General features: G+C 36.6%; 3 protein-coding genes across 5 annotated transcripts; 1 reads left to right on the top strand and 2 right to left on the bottom strand.

Annotated features, from left to right (window-relative positions):
• Positions 1-4,388: 4,388 nt before the first annotated feature.
• On the bottom strand, positions 4,389-6,013 carry LOC105950939 (extradiol ring-cleavage dioxygenase). The gene is made up of 3 exons (XM_088819873.1): positions 5,606-6,013; positions 4,946-5,325; positions 4,389-4,869 (listed from the first exon to the last, which is right to left on the bottom strand). Exons 1-3 carry the CDS (start codon positions 5,930-5,932, stop codon positions 4,674-4,676), a joined length of 903 nt encoding a protein of 300 aa, XP_088675999.1. The 5' UTR covers positions 5,933-6,013; the 3' UTR covers positions 4,389-4,673.
• Positions 6,014-16,757: 10,744 nt separating this feature from the next.
• On the top strand, positions 16,758-19,413 carry SKL2 (shikimate kinase like 2). 3 transcript variants are annotated; one of them, XM_012974326.2, is made up of 8 exons: positions 16,758-17,053; positions 17,132-17,340; positions 17,415-17,609; positions 17,864-17,925; positions 17,999-18,065; positions 18,145-18,263; positions 18,377-18,550; positions 18,627-19,413. In XM_012974326.2, exons 1-8 carry the CDS (start codon positions 16,850-16,852, stop codon positions 18,737-18,739), a joined length of 1,143 nt encoding a protein of 380 aa, XP_012829780.2. In that variant the 5' UTR covers positions 16,758-16,849; the 3' UTR covers positions 18,740-19,413. The 3 variants fall into 3 exon arrangements, with proteins under 3 accessions (XP_012829780.2, XP_088675988.1, XP_088675992.1); XM_088819862.1 differs by having other exon boundaries at positions 16,797-17,053; positions 17,114-17,340; XM_088819866.1 differs by having other exon boundaries at positions 16,809-17,053; positions 17,125-17,340.
• Positions 19,414-19,760: 347 nt separating this feature from the next.
• LOC105950941 (NAD(P)-binding Rossmann-fold superfamily protein) lies at positions 19,761-21,525 on the bottom strand. The gene is made up of 7 exons (XM_088819870.1): positions 21,348-21,525; positions 21,068-21,166; positions 20,904-20,992; positions 20,767-20,822; positions 20,524-20,670; positions 20,313-20,438; positions 19,761-20,229 (listed from the first exon to the last, which is right to left on the bottom strand). Exons 1-7 carry the CDS (start codon positions 21,474-21,476, stop codon positions 19,949-19,951), a joined length of 927 nt encoding a protein of 308 aa, XP_088675996.1. The 5' UTR covers positions 21,477-21,525; the 3' UTR covers positions 19,761-19,948.
• Between the last annotated feature and the right edge of the window lie 743 nt (positions 21,526-22,268).

Here is a 22,268-nt window from a genome sequence, read left to right as displayed (position 1 = left end):
TTCAGATAACCGAAGAAGACCTTCAGCGTATGATCACGGAAGATTCAACTCGTGCTGCCACTGAATCAGTGGCACCATATATCGCCAAGGTGGGGCATCTCACCCCAGTGGTTCGTGACCGCCTCATCCTAAATGGGGGGCTATCCCATGCTAAAGTTGGGCATCTCATCTCAAGGGTGGTACATCCACTGACCTTTCATCCCCAAGGGGGTGCACATCCCATCTCAAGGAACGAGGATAATCTCCCTACTAAAAAAATAGAACATCCCCAAGGGGATGCACATCCCATCTCAAGGAACGAGGATAATCTCCCTACTTAAAAAATAGAACATCCCCAAGAGGGGTGCACATCCCATCTCAAGGAACGAGGATAATCTCCCTACTCAAAAAATAGAACATCCCCAAGGGGATGCACATCCCATCTCAAGGAACGAGGATAATCTCCCTACTTAAAAAATAGAACATCCCCAAGAGGGGTGCACATCCCATCTCAAGGAATGAGGGTAATATCCCTATTCAAAAAATAAAACATCCCCAAGGGGGTGAATATCAACCAAATAAAAAAGAAAAAGAAAATAGATGAAGAAGAAAGAAGAAGAAAAAGAGAAGATGAAGAAAAAAGAGAAGAAGACAGAAGAAGAAAAAAGAAACAAGAAAAAGAAGTAGAAGAGAAAAAAAGAAGAAGAAAAAAGAAGAAGTAGAAAAGAAAAAAGAAGGAAAAAAAAAAAAAAAAAAAAAAAAAAAAAAAAAAAAAAAAGTCTAGGAGGCGCGCGTGCACAGCACGCGCGCGTGGCCTACACGCGCCAGACGCGCGCGTGCACTGCACGCGCCAGCAGCAAAAAAAAAAAAAAAAAAAAAAAAAAAAAAAAAAAAAAGGCCAGTACGCGCGCGTACACAGCACGCGCGCGTGGCCTACACGCGCCAGACGCGCGCGTGCACGGCACGCGCCAGCAGCAAAAAAAAAAAAAAAAAAAAAAAAAAAAAAAAAAAAGGGGGAAGAGGAGCGCGCCTTCCCATGCACGCGCGCGCGCCTCCCAAGGCAACCTTGGAGCGCGCGCTCCCATATAATTGGGCACAACTTTCACCGCCTTCCACTAAATTGCGCGTAGATTTCGACTCGCTTCACCAAATCGCATGAGAATTTCAACGCGTTCCACCAAATTGCGCGAGCTCTTTAACGCACCTACCAAATTGCGTTCGCTATCAAATGGAAAAAAAAAAAATTATTTCTCCACACCATGCCAACGATTAACGCAAGAATACAACACCGATCTACTCTCGACAAGATCCGGTACCCTTTTCAACGTGGCTCCCACATCCTCTCGAGAGTGGGGGGCTTGCGAGACAACTCCCACGAGGAGCCAACTCGCTCGGAACTACAACCCGCAGCGAGACAACTCCCACGAGGAGATAACTCGCTCCGTCCTACAACCCGCAGCGAGACAACTCCCACGAGGAGCCAACTCCCTCGGGTCTACGAAACCATAGCGAGTTAACTCCCACGAGGAGAATACTCGCTCTGTCCTATAACCCGTCGCGAGGCAACTCCCACGAGGAGCCAATTCCCTCGGGTCTCAACGCCATAGCGAGATAACTCCCACGAGGAGCAAACTCGCTCGGCCCTACACACTCGTTGCGAGACAACTCCCATGAGGAGTCAACTCCATCGGTATTATGAACCCGTAGCGAGACAACTCCCACGAGGAGCCAACTCGCTCGGAACTACAACCTGTAGCGGGACAACTCCCACGAGGAGCCAACTCCCTCGGGTCTACGAAACCATAGCGAGATAACTCCCACGAGGAGACCACTCGCTCCGTCTTATAACCCGTTGTGAGATAACTCCCACGAGGAGCCAACTCCCTCGGGTCTCATAACCACAACGAAATAACTCCCACGAGAAGACCACTCGCTCTGTCCCACAATTCGCAGCGACACAACTCCCACGAGGAGCCAACTCGCCCGATACTACAACTCGTAGCGAGACAACTCCCACGAGGAGCCAACTCGCTCGGTACTACAACCGGCGGCAAGATAACTCCCGCGAGGAGATAACTTGCTCAGTCATATAACCCGTTGCGAGGCAACTCCCACGAGGAGTCAACTCCCTCGGGTCTACGAACCCACAGCGAGGCAACTCCCACGAGGAGCCAACTCACTCGGTACTACGAACCCGTAGCGAGACAACTCCCACGAAAAGCCAACTCGCTTGGTACCACAACCCGCAGCGAGACAACTCCCACGAGGAGCCAACTCGCTCGATACTACAAGTCTGTTGCGAGGCAACTCCCACGTACAACCACCTCGCTCGATAATAAGACTCGCTGCGAAACAACTCCCACGAGGAGACAACTCGCTCAGAGCAACCTCAATCCGCACGCTCCTCAATCGCGCGTCATCCAATGCTCCTACAACTTCGCTGCAAGACAGCTCTCTTGAAGAGACAACTCGCTCGCAATGCACTACATAATCGCAAGCTCAAGTTAGCACGATTACAACCCTAGAAACACTTAGAGATATTATGAGAATCTATATAGCCTGGCCAGCTTGATTACTCAAAATTTATCTACTTGTTTTCGATGGGTCCTTCATTAAAACGTGGCCACGGTCCAAACATACTTACGACCCACGAGGTCTAACAAGGGGCACGATCCCCATAAAAAAACTCTTGAGAGCCTGATCCCCTCCTCAAGTACATCACGCACAAGGCTATATGTAAACACATACAAGCAACGCGTCAAAAACATTGACAATGTCGATAAATAACAACTCCCACGAGGAGAATACTAGCTCCGTGCTACTACATTATCACGAGACAACTCCCACGAGGAGATAACTCGATCAACTCTATTACCCCCCGACGAGACAACTCCCACGAGGAGATTACTTGATCCGTGCTGCCACATTATCGCGAAACAACTCCCACGAGGAGATAACTCGATCAACTATATTACCCCGCGACGAGACAACTCCCACGAGGAGACAATTCGCTACTACATCGTCGCGGGACAACACCGACGACTCAAATAACTTACATAGCGACAACTTAGTCGCGCCAACGCGCATTCACGCCCCTCCGACACACGCTCCAATGCATTTTCGCACACCATCAGGCCATATGCCAAAGAACGAACACTACAATTTTCACTCTCGACACGATTGAGAACCCATTTCGACATGGCCCCCACATCGACTCGAGAGTGGGGGGCTTAATGATATGCCTAATTGGGCCAACCCAATTGGCCTACAAGTTATTTACCTACTGGGCCACGAGCCCAATATCGAAGACCAATATCACCGAGGCCCAAACACCTTCAAGTAAGGCTTGGGCCCAACAAAGCAAACCCAACCCAATAAACGACATATAAATAGAGGTTTTCCTCATTTTATTAAGGTACGTCCTATGAACTGAGCAATACTACAATACGTATTCTCTGGACTAATTCTATGATCAGCACGTCTGACTTGAGCGTCGGAGGGGTTTCCGCCGGATCAACCCCCGGCGTAGTTCACGTGTGTTCATTTCGCAGGTACCTCAGGATCATCAAGTTGTCAAGCTACCGATCCGCTTTGCTCTCCCAATACATTTTCTACACTACCCCAGGTGATCTACTTTTTAGCATCATCACTAGGAAAAGAATATATATATATATATATATATATATATATATATATATATATATATATATATATATATATATATATATATATATATATATATATATATATATATATATATATATATATATATATATATAAATTGGAGATTTGTCTTGTAAAGGCTTGGTGGAATCTTGAACTTCCTCCACTATTTTACTTTGATCTTCCCTTGGATGGTATTTTATCATTTGTATATTCGACAATCCAACCAAGGACCCATGGAAGAAAGAATTTTGAACAAAATAGAAACAAGGGGTGGAATTTTTTATTTGAATCAGACACCTTGAATTTTGTCCTGAACAAATTCTAGGAGTTTAAGGTTGCGGGGCTAGAATTTTCGAGATTGGTCCGAACAAGTTCCAATATTGGTTGAACCATGATGAAAAAGTGGTAGAGTCTCGTAATGATGCTTCAAGTAGTCCATCATTCAATTCCATACAACTTCATCAAATTCTTATCCTAATTACATCACCTAATCCTAATTAATCATACACCTTCATCAAATTCTTATGTTAATTACATCACCTAATCCTAATTAATCAACTGTGTAACTAGACCAGCTATCATGGATTAAGCATTTGAGTACGTTTAACTTATTAAGTGTGGATTAAGCATTCAAACAATATTATTTATTGCTTCTTCCATTTTTGATCTAAAATTTGATCTGTTAAATATAGAGACAAGTGAAGCAAGTAAACAAATTAGACCCACCCACCCACATATCAATGTTTTCATAATAAAATTGGATTACATATCAAATATATTCATTATACACACTACTGTGTAAACCACAACTCCGAATAAATAAAAGTTACAAACAGCGGCGGTAGATACAGATATAGTATAATCGGAGAAGCCAAGCAACATTTCATTTTATTCCGTAGAGAGCTAGAAATAGTATATATATATATATATATATATATATATATATATATATATATATATATATATATAAACACACACACAGACACACACAGTTATTCAGGTAATAAGTTAAAAGTGGTAGAATGAGTTTAAGTAGTAGATTGAGTGAACTTGTAGGAGGCATAAGAGAGAGTGTAATTAGACCAACTATCATGAATGAGTTCAGCCTTTGAATCTAAACCAGCAGCACCCATCGCTACGTGTAACGGATATAGATGGTCAGGTCTCGGATGTGCTTGCTTCGCAAATGGTGCCTTCTCCTCATACTTGTTCACATCTTCGTACCTTCAACCAAAAAATTCCAAATGAATTGAAAACAAATGAAGACTTTCGAAAGTAAGAAAGGAGTTGTAGTTAATACCTTCCAGTGAGAAGGGATTGTTTGAGCCAATTATTGAACTCGGCAGCCCAAGAAGCAACAGAGTTGTCATCGACGTTTTGCATGGTTCGTAAGTTATGAGTTGCAGAACCAGAACCAAGAATGAGTACACCTTGTTTCTTTAATGGAGACAAAGCCCTTCCAATCTTGTAATGATAAGTTGCATCCATATTTGTTTGTATTGATAGTTGACAAACAGGTATATCTGCATCTGGATACATTAGCATTAGTGGTACCCACGCTCCGTGATCCAAACCTCGATTCTTATCCTCTTCAACTTCTTCCGATAATATCCAAGACTCATCAATCAGTTTCTTCACCTTCTTCGCCAATTCAGGTGCTCCCGGTGCTGGATACTTCAGCTGTATACATCAAATTACAATTTCCATTTACCTCTTATCATTAAGTTATCTACCAACAAAAAAAAATGGTTGCAACTTGCAACAATTAATTTTGTTTATTATAACAAGAATGGATGGATGCAACAACTAGATAGATTATTTATGTTAACTAGAATTCATTTCATGAATTCCTTTTTTGAAATTATCCAAACATCACACAGACAGAGTCAGGGTTGTACATATAAATGAATTTGTGATATTGAATAATTGAATAAATAAAATTGATGAAGGAAAGAAAGACCTGGTACATGGGTTTGGGGAAGTTGTAGAAATCGTAGATGGTGTCGGAAGTGCCGTAAATGAGGTTGACGGTGGGGTGAGTGGTCTCCCAGTGTGCCGACACAACCAATATGGAGTTCGGTTTCTGAGTCAGCACCCTTTGCCGGAAAGATTGGAGGAAGTGTCTCGCCGGCTGAGAATCGTCGATAGCCAGCGTCGGCGAACCATGGGAGATGTAGAATGTCTCATTCATGTTCATGTTCAACAACGACGCCGTATTCAGCATCTTATCTTCTTCGGATGATGTGATTATTGAATTATTACTCACGCATGTACACGCAAACACCATCAGGATCGGATACAAGCTCAACAAAGACACGACACCCAATAATAAATATCCTACTGTCTTGTGTTGCGTGTCATAATTTTCGTGGTAGGTACGTTTTGACACCCCAACTACTCTCATTCATCAAATGATCAAAATTTACTAATTTACTTAAAAAAAAAAAAAAACAGAAAATAAATAACAAATATGTCCAACACAAACATCAATTTTTTGTCTTTCAAATAAACGGAGTTTTTGCTCATAAATACCTATCAACTAGTTTCATATACTCTTCGGTCCCTACTAGTATACTATTTCACAGTAATCTCCCTTTTAAGTTTCACTTACATATATCTCTCTATCCGACTTGAAATATCTAAAATGCCCCTTTTTTAATTCAAAATAACATCAACCAACCATCTCTCCCCATAAAACGTTGTTTTCCACCCAACAAATGTAAACACGTTTTCGTTCTGTGTTTTTTTCCTACCAAAACGCCATTCCTGATTAATCTATGGACGTGGAAATCTTTCAAAGTTAGATTTGGTGTAGCGTATTCAAAATTTTGTAAATCTTTCTTATTGTTTTTCCTGGCTAACAGAAAAAGTTTCTTTGATTCATGTTCTCAGAGGACATTCAGATTATGCATTCAAAGAGTATAAAAAACAGAGTATCAAGCTTACAAAATAGAGTAACCCATACGTTATATTCATACAACGATACGTTCGACTAGTTAGAACATATGCGTTTTCTTTTCCAAAGACATATATATGTTCCCCTAGATAGAACATATACATTTTCATTTCCAAAGACATGTTTATTCGTATAGTTTGCTTGTTTTAATTTATTGATTTACTGTTCAACGACTGTAAAATATGTCCAGAAACATTTTTGAGCAAAATATATACGGATTTGAATCATTAGGAGTGACAATATTTGATCAATTTGATCAATTTAGATCAATATTTGAATCATTATAACTCACGGACTTCTATATGACAATATTTGATCAATTTAGACTAAAAAAAACCTTATTTCTGGACATAAGTTTGGTAAGAATAATCATATGTTTGAGTATCAAACCATATACCTTCACATATAAATTCCGATACTATTATTATTTTAACATTTAATTTATTTTATTTTATATAATAATAATTAACCGCGTGATGACCGTAAAATGTGTTTATAATGATATTTGAACAAATTATAAAAGTATTTGCATCATCTGTAGTCCGAGATCCTACCAAATTAAATGATTAATTTACTCGTATTGAGTAGGAGTGACATTGTAAATAGAAGTGACATTGTAAATAGAAGTGACAATTCTCTAGAGAATACGTAATTCGATGAACCCAATATACCGTGTTTTGCACATTATAATCCATGGACATCTAATATGGTATTATTTAAACATTTTAGACTCCAAACCACTCAATTTATTGATACGCGTTTTCCTTACGTATAAATTACCGCAAGTGTACAGTATCGCATTTTGTAGAACAGTGGTTTCAAATATCGATCCACAGGGACCTACAGATTCACATGTTGACTAATGTAATTATATTATCGTTATATTATCTAGCCGATCATAAATGGTTGGAATTGTGATTAACCCTAAATTAACAACAAACAAAGTTGTGAACATGTAAATATATAGAATATACGTAAATAGAATAGCGACAACTCTTAACGGGAGGGTTTCAATTTAAAAAGGGACTTCTAGGGTAATATCCACCAATGTATAATTAACAACGATCTACAAACCCGTTATTTAAAGCCAAATTCCTATTCGTTAACCCATACGCTAAAATACTCTAACCCCCATCTCCAATGTAGTTAGAGTGTACCCACAGGTCCGACGTCTCCGTTCAGAACCTGATATTAAGAGAGCAGTTAGGTCAAGTCCTTAAGGGCTACCCGAGATGTATCACGTCTCCGTTTCCACAACCCAAGCAATGTTTTCCTAAGTTCAAACAAGAAATCCTCTCTCGAGTTCATTCCTATTTAAAATCAATCCAAGAGATGATCAATCAATCAGAAGCATTTAATACAGGAAAACATAAATGAAATCAAAACACGACAAATAGATAACAGAAATGGAAATTGAAATTAATATATACAATGTTTCATTACCCTAGAACAAAATGTTCTTAGTTCATAACAAACATAGTATCAAAAAGAATGTACACAAGAAATGAAGAACAAAACGTAAAGAAATTGCTTAAGAAAAACCCAAGTCAAAACCCCTGTCAAAGATTCCCGCGAAGAACTGTCGAAAACCGTAAAAAGTCTAAGAAGAAGTGAGAATGAAAGAGCCTTCCTATTTATAGTTAATGCAATGCTTCATCAAGAAGCTTCGCATTAACAAATATATGCTCTCGAAAAATGTGCCCAGATCGGGATACGGAGCTGCTGGATCGCGATCTGGAGGCCTCCAGGAACTGCCCACCTCCTTGCCAGATCGCGATCTGGATCTGGAACAAAACTGCACTGTGAGACCCCCCAGATCGCGATCCGGGAAGTCTGGATCGCGATCTGGATCTTGAGCAAAAAGCACACTGTGACAACCCCCTGATCGTGATACGGGATTGCTGGATCGCGATCCGGGTATGGATCAGAAAGCCTATTGTGACAACCCAAGATTGCGATACGCATACCTTGTACCGCGATCTGAGTCTTCTTTGCCACTTTATTTGGCTTGAAAAATCGGTTTCACTTTCAAATGGCTTCGACTCGACAAAAATAGCTAACAAAACCTAAAGAAAAGAAATAAAACAAGAAAAGCATAATATGAATAAATAAAGCCGAAAACTCGGACGAACGAAGACCAAAACTCGAAGATTCGATAAGTAAAAATTGTGCAAAACGAACACTTATCACATCCTTAAACGTAGATATTTACTCGTCCCGAGTAAATCAAAACAAAACTACAACACAAAGGAACAAAAACAACAAACTAAATCTAGGCCACTAACGTAGGGAATCACGATTGCATTTAGCGTATGCAACAAGCCTTTGAACCTCTGGGTACAACCAAAGGACGAGTTGTGTCTTGTGAGGGCTTTCAGACAACACACTCACAAAGTTGCCGGATTGGTCAAAACATTGCAATTAATTCCAAAGATAAAACGATCTAGGTAACCTAAAATTTTAGAATAACATACTGCTTAAGATATTCGACTTCCCTACCGACGCAATTAGTTGTTTCTACACCAAAATATTAGATAAACTCAAGAATCCGTAATCAAACTTAAAGCACAATCATCGAAGGTTTTGAGTAGAAATGTGGACGAAAAGTAAGTTTTGATTCTAAAATTCAAAAACTCGAATCGGGCACAAGTAAGTCTATTTATTCAATAGAAAAATGACAACAACATTTTTTTGGTGATTTTCATCACAATTTTTTTTAAAGGAGACAATCGTTACTCGTGCAAGGCTCGATACCACTGTGTTTTCTCTCTGACCCATGTATCGAACTTTAGTCCAGGAAACCCCCAAGCCAGTTAGCTCGAGAGACTAGGCGACGATGTGCACCCTACAGGTTAAGCTCGAGTCAGACAGGCCGGGAAATCAGAGCGTGAATCACGACAATTCCATTTTTTTTTTAACAAAACAACAACATAATGTAAAAACGTAAAAACTATTATTGATTTTTTTTAGCCAACAACTCGAATCGTGAAAACATAATTCAATTCTAACTCACCCCCCAAACCTCAGACTATTATACCCCTCAGAAAAGTGTGCTCATGCTTAATCGGAAAAGATTCAAAAGGCTCTCAAAACAAGTTGCAGAAATGCGGTAGGAAGGTTCATCTATTAATTGCCGGTTATGCAGAACTTCAATTTTAAGGTTAACTAACAAGTCTACTAATTCATTAACTGCTTTGCTTCAATAGAATCCGAAAATGCAACTTACACTCGATCCTATATCAAATGCATGTGACAAACATAACACTAGTACGAAAATCGAAATACAAAAATGAAACTAACTTATATGATATGCATGCAAAAGTTCAAATCAAAATAAGATAATAAAAACAAAGTCTAGCAAAATAAATCGTAAACGAAATACCAATCCAAGGACCATCCAAAACAAATGAAAATACAAAACAAAAGAAAACAGGTTCAACAAACACCACCTGAAAACTCCAACTCTAGCATAGTCCCTATGCTCAAAAGCAGAATAAAAAATAAAAGGGAAAGAAAACACAACGTCCCCTAGTCGTCATGGTCCTCCTCAATTTGTCGTCCCTCATTGGTTCCTCCTAGGCCTACGTCACCAGTGTAGTGGCTGCCACTACGGTAGATGGCCGTACCAAATATTTTTTTGCTACGGTAAATCCTAGTATTTCCAAGGCCTCCAATTCGGTCCTCTAGTAAAAAGTACCTTTTTATTACAGTTTTTTACCGTAGCAAAAAACTTTCGTAGTAAAAAGCAAATTTTCTTGTAGTGCATATACATCCACATATAAACTCCGATACCGTTATTATTTTAACATTATAATTTATTTTATTTTTGTTTTGTATAATAATAATTAACCGCATAATGACCGTAAAACGTGTTTCTAGTGATATTTGAACAAAATATATAAGTATTTGCATAATTTGGAGCCCAAAATGCTGCCAATTTGAATGATTTACTCGTATTGAGCAGAAGGTCTTGAACTAGGAATGACATTAAAGATAGAAATGACCATTCTCTTGAGAACACGTAATTCGATGAACCCGATGTACATATTTTTGCACATTATAAACCATGGACGTCTAATAGGTATTATTTGATTATTTTAGACTCCAAACCACTCGATTTATGAACGTACATTATGTAAGCACAATGTCTACGTCTACGAGAACACGAGGTATGCATAACACATATGTTCTAGCGAACAACGGTGAACATTTACAGTGCTTTAGTCATACGATTCTTCGTAAAGTCTAATACAGTTATTTTTTCAATATATATATATATATATATATATATATATATATATATATATATATATATATATATATATATATATATATATATATATATATATATATATATATATATATATATATATATATATATATATATATATATATATATAGAGAGAGAGAGAGAGAGAGAGAGAGAGAGAGAGAGAGAGAGAGAGAGAGAGAGAGAGAGAGAGAGAGAGAGATATCAATTTTCTACATATTTATTGACAATATAAATCCATTTATATTTAGTTTATTGATGTTTTTAAACATGTTTTAGAGACATGTAATGGCTACCAATTATTTATAAATTAAAAAATTCTTAAAATTTAATTATTGAAAATCATCGTATTATACATACACAAACGTATGTCTAGAGTACCGAATAAGTATCGTCAATTGCTATATAACGTATATGTTATGTACCAAAAAAGTATCATCGTTGTGTGGGTCAATGTTCGCGGCGGAAGGAATTGCATGGGCAGATTGCTCGTTGCCCGTGTCGTTTATCCCAAAGCTGTTACTGATTCACAATTACACCGATCATACAACGCACAATCCATATCCCCAGATGGAAATTCGTCAAGAACAAAAACCGATAATGAAAAAAAGAAAAAGAGGAAGAAAAATGAAGAGGAAGAAGAAGGAAGAGAAAGATGATGATGAAGATGAAGAGGAAGAAGAATACGATGAAAAGAATCAGAGATGATGAGAATCTGGAAAGAAAATTCTCGTTTTTTTTCCGACGTTGTTTTAATTTTATTTTGCGTAAACTTTTGAGTTGTTTGGGAACTATAATATTTGATTGAAGTAGGAATATGAAGTTTTTGGTTATAAGTATAGTAATATATATAAGAAAAAAAAATACAAAATCAATTAGCGAAGGGCAAACATGTCAATTCAAGTGGGTAGAAAAGTATCTTGTGATTAGGTATTTAAGAGCAAAAACCTCCAAATAAATCCACCTCATTTAAGTTTATTTGCAAATAAGGAAAACTCTTTTATGTATACCAAAATTGCCTCAAACTCCTTGAAACCATAATTCAACTCCAATTTCATGATTTACACCCCAATCTCACAACTTAGCCAATTTTCGTAATTTGACCATAACTCGGGGGGTGGGGGGTGGTTGGGGGGGGGGGGGGGGGGGGGGGGCTGTAATTTGTCCTTTATTTTAAGAGATGTCAACAAAAAAACATTTTTCTACCTCACTACCATGAGTTTGGCTCACGTGGTCCTAGAAGATACCCCGAATTCGACGACTGAAAACCCGCAGACCGAGGAAACAATGATGGACCTGGACAACTGGACGAATTCCGACTTCTTGCGTAGGAATTATATCCTTAATCATCTCGATGATACTCTTTATGATATTTATTCAACTTGTTAAACCGCCAAAGAATTATGGGAATCACTTGTGAAAAAATATAACACAGAAGATGTTGGTGCAAAGAAATTTGTAATTGGCAATTTTCTTAAGTATGTTATGGTTGATTCAAAATTTGTAGTGAAACAGGTTGAAGAAATCCAAGTGTTGATGCATGATCTACATGCAGAAGGATGTTCTATAAATGAACACTTCCAGGTTGGCGTAATCATAAAGAAATTACCCCCTGGTTGGAAAGATTTCAAGATCTACTTAAAGCACAAGCATCGTGAGATGTCGATGGAAGATTTAATTCTAAAGCTTCGAGTTGAAGAAGATCATAGAAAAGGAGACAAGGTTAAAGCTCCTACTATGTAGGCCAAAGCCAATCTGATGGAAGGAATGCCGTCGAAACCAAGATTCCAGAAAAAAAAAAAAAAAAAAAGGAAAGAACCTTACAAAGCATGGTCCTGCAAATTTCCATTAAAGGAAGTTGTTGGGTAATGAGGCAATAAAGAAAAATATTGCGGACACCATAAAGATCAAGCCAACCCCAACAACCAGGCAAATGTTGGAACATATGATAACAACTTTCCTTTAGTTGTTTCTGAAGTTAACATGGTTCGAGATGTTAAGGGCTGGTGGATAGACACAGGTGCAACAAGGTACATTTGAGCTGATCGAGATTTATTTTCTGATTATGTGCATAAGGTTGATGGCGAAAAACTATACACGAGCAATGCTTCGGCATATTCGGTGGAAGGAAAAGGCAATGTGGTGCTAAAATACACATATGGAAAAAAAACTCTAACTCTCTTGCATATCCTTCAAATTCTTGAGATTAGAAAGAACTTGGTGTTGGCCAAATTCTCACCAAAAAGGGTTTTAAACTTATATTTGAATCTGACAAATGTGTGTTTACTAAGGGAAAGGGTTATTTGGCTGATGATATATTTAAACTTAATGTGATTGGTATGCATGGTGTTAATAAAATAAATAAGAATTACGCTTATCTAGTTGATTCTCTTAATTTGTGGCATTTTCGACTAGGCCACATAAATAATCGCTCGTTACATAGAATAATGCAATTGGGATTAATTCTGAAAAGTGATAATAATTTCAATCATAAATGTGAAATTTGTGTTGAATCTAAATTTGCTAGAAAACATTTTAGGACTGTACATGGATCTAAATTTGTTGAATCTAAATTTGAATTACTTAGACTAATACATAATGATCTTTGTAATTTCAAATCAACTCCTACTCGTGGTGGAAAAAAAATATTATTTAACATTCATAGATGATTGCAGTAAATATTGCTATCTATATTTACTTCAGAGCAAAGATGAAGCCTTTGAGATGTTTAAGACATACAGGGTAGAAGTTGAAAACCAGCTTGAAAAGAAAATAAAAACACTCAAATAAGACAGGAGTGGTGAATACGAGTACACTTTATTTTCTGATTTTTTGTGCTCAACATGGAATTATACATGAAACAACAGCTCCGTATACACCACAATAGAACAGTGTTGCCGAACGGGGAAATCAAACATTTAAAGATATGATAAATTCCATGCTTAATAGCTCGGGGCTTCCACACAAATTTGTGGGATGAAGCTTTACTTACTGCGAATCATATATTGAATAAAGTTCCACATAAGAAGACCAATAAATATCTTTATGAAATATGGAAAGGACGAAAGCCATCGTACAAAACTCTTCAAGTGTGGGGTTGCCTAGCAAAAGTTCAAGTTCCATTACCAACATGGACTAAACTTTGACCGAAAACAATTGATTGTGTATTCTTAGAATTTGCTCTTAATAGTGCAGCATATAGATTCTTGTTTATTAAATCTGAAATTTCAGATATACATTCGAATAATATTATTGAATCTGTTGATGTTGAATCTTTTGAAGGAATTTTTCCTTATAAAGAAAACAAGGACACCTATTCTGTCTCGAATAATAAGAGAATTCGAGATAATGAATCTTCTTCTTTGCTTGTTCAAGATAATGACTTGGAACCTAAAAGAGGAAAAAAAAAATTAAAATTCTAAAACAATTTGGCGGAATTTGTTACATGCTTCATTGGAGCAGAACTCGAAAGCTTTAAGGAAGCTATGGCTTCACCCGAAGCCCATTTATGGAAGGAAACTATAAATAGTGAGATTGAGTCCATTTTACAGAACCTCACTTTGCAATTGGTGGATTTACCACCTGGAAACAAACCAATGGGTTGTAAATGGATATTTAAAAGAACTCTAAAGGCCGATGGTACCATAGATAAATACAAAGCTCGTTTGGTAGCCAAAGGGTATCGGCAAAATGAAGGCTTGGATTATTTCGATACTTATTCCCCGGTATCAAGAACAACATCAATTAGGATGTTAATGGGATATCAACAATACATAATATGGACATTCATCAAATGGATGTTAAAACATCATTTTAAAATAGAGAATTAGATGAGGAGATATATATGGGGCAACCCGAACAATTTACGTTCCATGGTCAAGAAAATAAGGTTTGTAAACTTGTCAAATCTTTATATGGGTTTAAACAAGCTCCAAACCAATGGCATGAAAAGTTTGATCATACAATAATGACACAATGATTCAAAATAAATGAGTGTGATAAGTGTGTTTACATTAAGAACACTAAAAACTCTTGTGTGATTGTACGTTTATGTGTAGACGACATGCTTATTATGGGAACGAGTAAAGATGTAATAAATTCAAAGATGTGAATTTTGTTGAATTCAAATTTTGACATGAGACTTAAGTCAAGCCGATGTCATTTTAGGAATTCAAATAAAGAGAAATAATGACGGATATATTCTTACTCAATCTCATTATGCAGAAAAAATTGTAAGAAAATTAGGGCGATTCGAGTGTAAGCCTATTGCTACTCCTTTTGATGCAAATTGAAAATTAAGGAAAAATAGTGGAAATGCAGTCTCATAGTTAGAAAATTCCCAGACAATTGGAAGCTTAATGTATTTAATGAATGCTACAAGGTCAAACTTGGCTTATTCATTAGGCATGCTTAGTAGATACACAAGTAATCATGGGCGTGATCATGGGCATGATCATTGGCAAGCATTAGTCAGAGTATTACCATGGATTATGGTTTGGATTTTACAAGATATCCACTAGTTATTGAAAGTTATAGTGATGCTAATTAGATTTCCGATAGTACTGAAACTAAGTTCACAAGTGGATTTGTTTTTACATTGGGTGGTGCAACAGTCTCATGGAAGTCAGGCAAACAAACGTGTATAACACGCTCAACAATAGAATCTGAATTTATAGGCTTAGATAAAGCGACTGAAGAAGCCGAATGGTTTAGAATTTTTTGCGAAAATATTCCATTGCGGAAAAAAACCAGAAGTCTCTGAACATAATACGAAGACATAACAAAATTAAACAAATGCTCTCTAATGGGATTATAACCATTGATTATGTAAAGTAAATAAATATAATTGATCGAAAGGCCTACTAAAAGAGCAAATAAAGTTTACATCAAGAGGAATGGGGTTAAGTATTGGAGTTATATCAAATAACCTTTTATTTATATATTATCTTTGAAAGATTAAAAATCAAAGAACTTACCATTCATATCAATTTACAATTTAACAAGCAAGGCCCATATATAATCTTAATTTAGTTGTAAAGAAAAAAAAAGTTAAAGAAGTAAAGAAAAACAATTGAATGTAAAATAAGTAACATTTTTTTTACTGAAATGCTATTTGCAGTATGATTTTTACTAAAATTGGCTTATCTGCAGCGGTAGTCTCATTTCATATTTTTCTAACTTTCTAAATAACTCGAAACTCTCTCAATTCAAAAAATTCGAATCTACGAATCTCAAGGTCGTTTTACAAATTTCCTACCGAGCAACAACAACAACTTCAATGGCCGATCCAGACTACTATTACAAGGTACAACAAGCACCAAAGTAGAAAAAAAAAAGTTTCTTTTTTTTAGAACGAAACCCGTAAAAAAAATCAAAAAGGGAGGGGTTTCGTCCTACAAAAAATGAAACCTCAAAAAAATTAGAGGTTTAGTCCTCCACATAACGAAAATCTGAAAATATTTGAAGGTTTCGTGCTCTAGAGCACGAAACCTGAATTGTTTTCAAAGGTTTCGTGCTCTACAACACGAAACCCTCCAAAATTTTCTAGGTTACGTGCTCTAGAGCACTACACCAAAAAAATTCCAGGTTCGTGCTCTAGAACACGAAACAACCACTTTTTTCTTCTTTTTTTTCGAAAAATCACTATATATAATCCTAAACACACAATTTTAACTAAATTGTAAATAAAATTGATTGAAAGTACTAAGATTAGAAAAAAAAAAATTACCATGATCGAGACGCTACGGATTGGAAGCGGAGATTTTTTCGAAGTTTGAATGTGTTAAGTGAGTTTGGGAGAGCGAGAGAGAAAGCATTTAAAAGAAAAAAAAAATCAAATGAATGAGATTCCGGTGCATTCAGTAAAACTCCATCTGCAAATAGCAAGGATTTTTTTTTTTTTTTCTTTCTAATTGATAAGCATTATGAAGTGCAAGTAATATATTATTATCTGGCAAGTGAGAAACACGCAGCAGAAAATGGCCACAACTGGGCGATTCCTCTGTCCGAACGCAAGCACCAAGTCTCGACTTGTTTTTCCGGCGAAATATTGTCTGCCATTAATTACACCTTGTAATTTCTTGTTTCTGAGAACCCATTTTGTGAACAAGAAACATAATACCCACCACATACTTCTTTGTAGCAACACTCCTTTTGTATCCACTGGTTCAACCCATTATGAGGTAATAATTACTGCTTCTAAAATTGGTTCTTGATTTATTTGATTTAAGAAATAATGATAGTTAAATAAAAGAATGCAGTTTAATGATGATTCGAGTGAAGTAGAGTTGAGATTGGAACTTGGAGAAGAAAGCAGCACAATCACACCTGGACAGATATTTGTAGATGGTACTGAAAACTCTTTGGTTATTAAGCTCAAGCATCCACATCAGCATTCTTCTGGCTATCTCAAGACTCTCTTTCAGACCAACACTCTTTATGGCTTCATTAAACCTTCCGAAACAATATGGTAATTAATATGGTATATATATATATATACATTTGAGATAAATGGTTGAATAAATAAATAATTACAAAAAACAGGTATATAGATGATGCTCAATTGGTAGTGAACTTGAAGAAGCAAGACTCAGAACTAAAATGGCCAGACATAATGGAATCTTGGGAGTCATTAACAACTGGATCCATCCAATTATTCAAGGGAACTTCTATCTTTTTAGTTGGTGATTCTACTGATATCAACCATAAAATTGCTCGAGAGTTGGCCGTCGGTCTTGGGTGCGTATTATATATTGCGCTCACCTTTTTTTCTTTTTTGGACTAATTAAAGAAAAGAAGTATGGTCGGTAGACGTAAATTTAACTCCTTAAGTAATGTATAATGTATATATATTTCCTTAATTCTCTGTCTAAATAGTTTTCATATTTACTCAATCCTGATTATAGTTTGAGCTAAGAGTCTTGTTTCTCAGAATTAAGAGATAGATTGATTGGGGTGATAAAGAGTTTTGTGTTTGTATATTGGTTTGATAGATATACTCCACTGAGCACAAAGGAGCTTCTGGAAGCATACTCCAAGCAATCCATTGATTCATGTGAGTTCTCAACTTGACACACTAAATAGATGCAATTTATATTATAAGGATGGATAAAATGGGGATTGTGCAGGGGTGGGGGAAGAAGGATCTGATGCTGTGGCAGAAGCAGAGTGTGCTATATTAGAAAGCCTTAGCAGGTAATTAATTGATTAATGTTGAATTGATTTTGAAATTGGGAGTTGTAGTAAGTAGTATGTAATGAATGACGAAATGCAGTCAAGCGAGAACAGTAGTTGCAACATTAGGAGGTAGTCACGGTGCAGCCACAAGGCCCGATAAATGGAGACATCTTTATGCCGGATTTACTGTTTGGCTCTCACAGTCTCAGGCCACAGGTCACACCCACACATACCAATATCAATATCAGTATATCAGTATATCAGTATATCAGTATCAATATGAATGAAGGAAAACAAATATATATGTATGTATGTGTGTGATGTGTCAGATGAAGAGTCGGCAAAAGAAGAGGCGATTGCGGAGAAAATGAAAATAAAAGGGTACAGCAATGCAGAGGTAGTAGTGAAAGTAAGTGGTTGGGATCCGACATACTCCAAAGCTGTGGCTCAGGCTTCCCTCAGCGCTCTTAAACGCTTGCTTCTCTCCAATAAAAATCTCCCAGGTAGTACATTATATAATAGATGATGATGATGATTGAATAGTGGTTAAGTATATAATAATAATTTGTTTGTTTGTAGGTAAAAAGAGTTTGTATATAAGACTGGGAAGCAGAGGTGATTGGCCAGATATAAAACCTCCTGCATGGGATCCTTCTTCTTCTTCATCCACCCCCAGCACTCTTGCATTATGATCATACCAATCCACACTCGTATTTTTTGCAAGTTTCTAATTTTGTCCAGACGAGGAAATCGGTGCTTTCTTTAAACATTCATTTCATTTTTTTCTTTAGCAAATACCATAACTAAGTTTCCCACTATACTACCAAGGTTATTCTTGGAAACTCCATCTATTCTGATTTAAAATATTTTTTAGTTGTCAGAAGAGTAGTCGTCGTCATAGTTTTTGGTATGAATCCAAATGTGATTACAATTAATCTCTCTTGTTTGAAAACAAATTCATTTCTACCCTAATTATAAGCCATAAAACGGACGCTAATCATTTTGGAAAATCGTTTGATTTTTAAAGCAGTGGATTGGATTATCCAACTAAAAAGTATCATTGAATTGGAAACAAGAGAGTGAAGTTTTTGAAAATTTTGCTGAAAACTTACACCAGATTTGGAAATATGATCACAAATGTCTGGGTCCAGCCTATAAATTTGGCAAAAGTTGGAGGGCAAACATTTTCTCTTGAACGGAAAGACAGCTGGCTGTAGGTGCCATGATCGAATCGAAGCACGTGTGTTGATTTCAAGAAAGAGCATGATCTTGTATTGTTGTGAGATAATAAAGATCAATTAATATTCCCCCTCGAGTGGATGTAGGCTTAATTGATAGCCGAGCAACTTTAAATTTGTGTTCACCATCCTCCTCTTTATTCCTCTTCGTTTTCATGCACGTTACTGAGAGTTCTTAGATCGACTTTGCTTTTGAGTTCGATTGAGCTCGATTCACAACAACTTTAGTTAATTGAAAAACAAGGATCTTTATAAGGCACGTACGTAACAAGAAAGAAATATGGGGATGAAGGATCTCTGGGGCTTCAGTTATGTTATATTTATGCAGGGTAAATTCAATAAACTCTATTTCTAACTTGTCAAGATTTTTGTAAGTTATTTAAGATTCTTTAGATTTCTTATGGAAAGTAAAGCATTCCAAAGAATCTATATTTTCAGTGTTAATTTCCGCAAAGTATATTTTTTCAACAGGTTAGCCATAATAGAGGCAAGATTAAAAATTGAAATAGGTATAAGCGCACTCCACAAAAGTTTATTCACATATTTGACAGGTAAATGCTAAAGCTTCAATACGGAAACACAAGCATAAGAAAATGGATGTAGTTGTTATAATCAAAAGTTGTGAGTTACTATAGCAAAAGTAAGAATAAAAAAGTTTGATCATCATGCCTTAATCGATGAGGCGGCCTCCTTGATCTGGTCAATAGTGAAAACACCAAAGAAATCATCATCTGTGACTGCGTTTATAGCAGCATATGCAAGATCGTTCACGCTGAGTGGTGGTGCCAAAACTAAATCAGACGCAGGCAGTGAGTTTAGCGGTTTCGTGAAATTCTGCACAGCACTCAGAAATTTCTCAAGAGGTTCTCCTATCAACTCAAGCGGGATTTCGTATCCATCAATCTTTCTCTTCCCGTATATGAATCCAGGCCTCAACACAACACCTGAATTTTGGATTATCAATTTCCAATCATGAAATTCAAAAAATGCATTATGCAATTTAATTATTAGATAATTCATCATCCACCTGAATTTGGATATTTTGAAAGAAGTTCAGCTTCAGCTCTCCTTTTTCCAGTGAAATAACCCGTCGATAGCATGAATGATGGCAGATTGTAATCATGAACCGAGATCAATATGAACTTGGGAATGCCTAAAAAAATATATATCAAAATCAACGACAACATTATCGCTTGCTTGCTGATAAAGAAGGAAATGAAAAAGTAGTGGTAGCTCACCATATTCCTTAGCAGAATTAATAGCGACAACGTTAGCTTCCCCGTTTATCCTTTGCATTTGTTCCTCGCTGCCAAAACCTCCAATTGTGGAAACAACTGCAGTAGCCCCAACAAGAACTTCATCCCAATTTGCATAAAAAACATCTCCTGCATGATTCAATAAATTCAAAAATCTTTGATTATTAAAGAAGAATGTATGATTGCTTAAAGGTAAAAAGGCTGTGAATCTCTAGAAGAACCTGCCTGTGACCCAATTGACCTGATCTACCCATGGCTCTGAATATGACGGCCTCCCCGATCTGAAAACAACTTCAGAATCAATTATTAATAATCAGAGAGAGAGAGAGAGAGAGTTATTCAGTTTTGTTTATTGATTGCACCTGCTGAGACTGATGACCTCTATACCCTTTGATACTGCAGCCTTGCATATAGCAGAACCCACAAATCCGCTGCCTCCTAATACTACAATCTGCTAATAATAAAACAGTTGGGCAAAGTTATTTTTAATATGAAATCGAGCAATATGAAGAAAGATAATACGCACTCGCTCAGCCTTAACATCAGCCACAACATCAATTGTGCCCACACTTGAATCCTCTTTAACCCCAGAACCAGCAGCGTAACTGCACTTGACACCACCTCTCTTTAATCTACAAAAACATTAATCCAAATAAACAAGTATCTTCCTCGTACTCAATTAGGATTGCAGAATTTGTGTAATTGAAGAATGCTAACAAAACCAGTTTCAATGTTATTTATTCAAACATCATCAAGCAAACAAAATTAATAAAAATTGGGGATGAAATAAAAATGAAAAAAAGAACCAACCGAGAAGAAGAATAGAAATTGAGAAAATAATGTGGATTCCCAGAAACGGAGGCAAAGAGGGGTGTGCTGCTAGATTGAGAAGAAGTTGCAGAAATGGAGGAGGTGATGCAACTAAGTGACGTCATCCCCCTTTACAAATCCTTGAACTGAGTGTGTGTGAACTGTGAGCCAGAAATCACCAGATTTTCAGAAGAATCCACATCAGACGAATTTTTTTAGCTATCAATATTCAACACTGATTTTCCTTTTATTTTCCTTTTTCCTTTTTAAAGTAAAGTTTTGTTTTTTCTGGACCAAGCATATTAATGTGTTGTGGTCTAATTGCGGTCATGTTTATTACTTATTAGTACTATCTTTTTAGGGGCTCTTTGAGAAAACCCCCTCATTATTTTTTTTAATTGAGGGAGGTCCAAAATATTTTAGTCCATTTGAGAAAAGTCCACACCCATTTTCAGCCATTATGCTTTCCAGCTTTGTCCCCACCCGCCACATCATCACTGGGTCACGCTCAGCAATTTTTTTTTTTTTTTTTTTTTTTTCCGTTTTTTTTCTTAATCGACTATGAAGCATAGTCGATTAAGCCTTAATCGACTATGCTTCATAGTCGATTAAGGAAATTATTTAATTATTTAATTTTTTTTTTGTTTTTTTAATTTTTTTTTTCTATATCAGGTGTATTAATCGACTATGATGAAGCATAGTCGATTAAGAATCTGCTACTAAACATAACAAATTACAACTGCGAAAAAATGCAAAATCAACTATATTTTAGAAAGAAAAAAAAATATACAAACGTTATAAATGATTTATACAATTGAAACAATAAACAAGAAATCCAAAAAAAATAAAAAAAACTGGAGTCGATCAACCTTAATCGAATACCAGAACATAGTCGATTAGCTTAATCGACTATGAAC

This window comes from Erythranthe guttata, chromosome 1 (genome assembly GCF_056151865.1).
Source record: "Erythranthe guttata isolate IM_541 chromosome 1, IM_541, whole genome shotgun sequence".
Taxonomy (NCBI): domain Eukaryota; kingdom Viridiplantae; phylum Streptophyta; class Magnoliopsida; order Lamiales; family Phrymaceae; genus Erythranthe; species Erythranthe guttata.
This window is presented reverse-complemented; position numbering and strand designations above follow the sequence as displayed.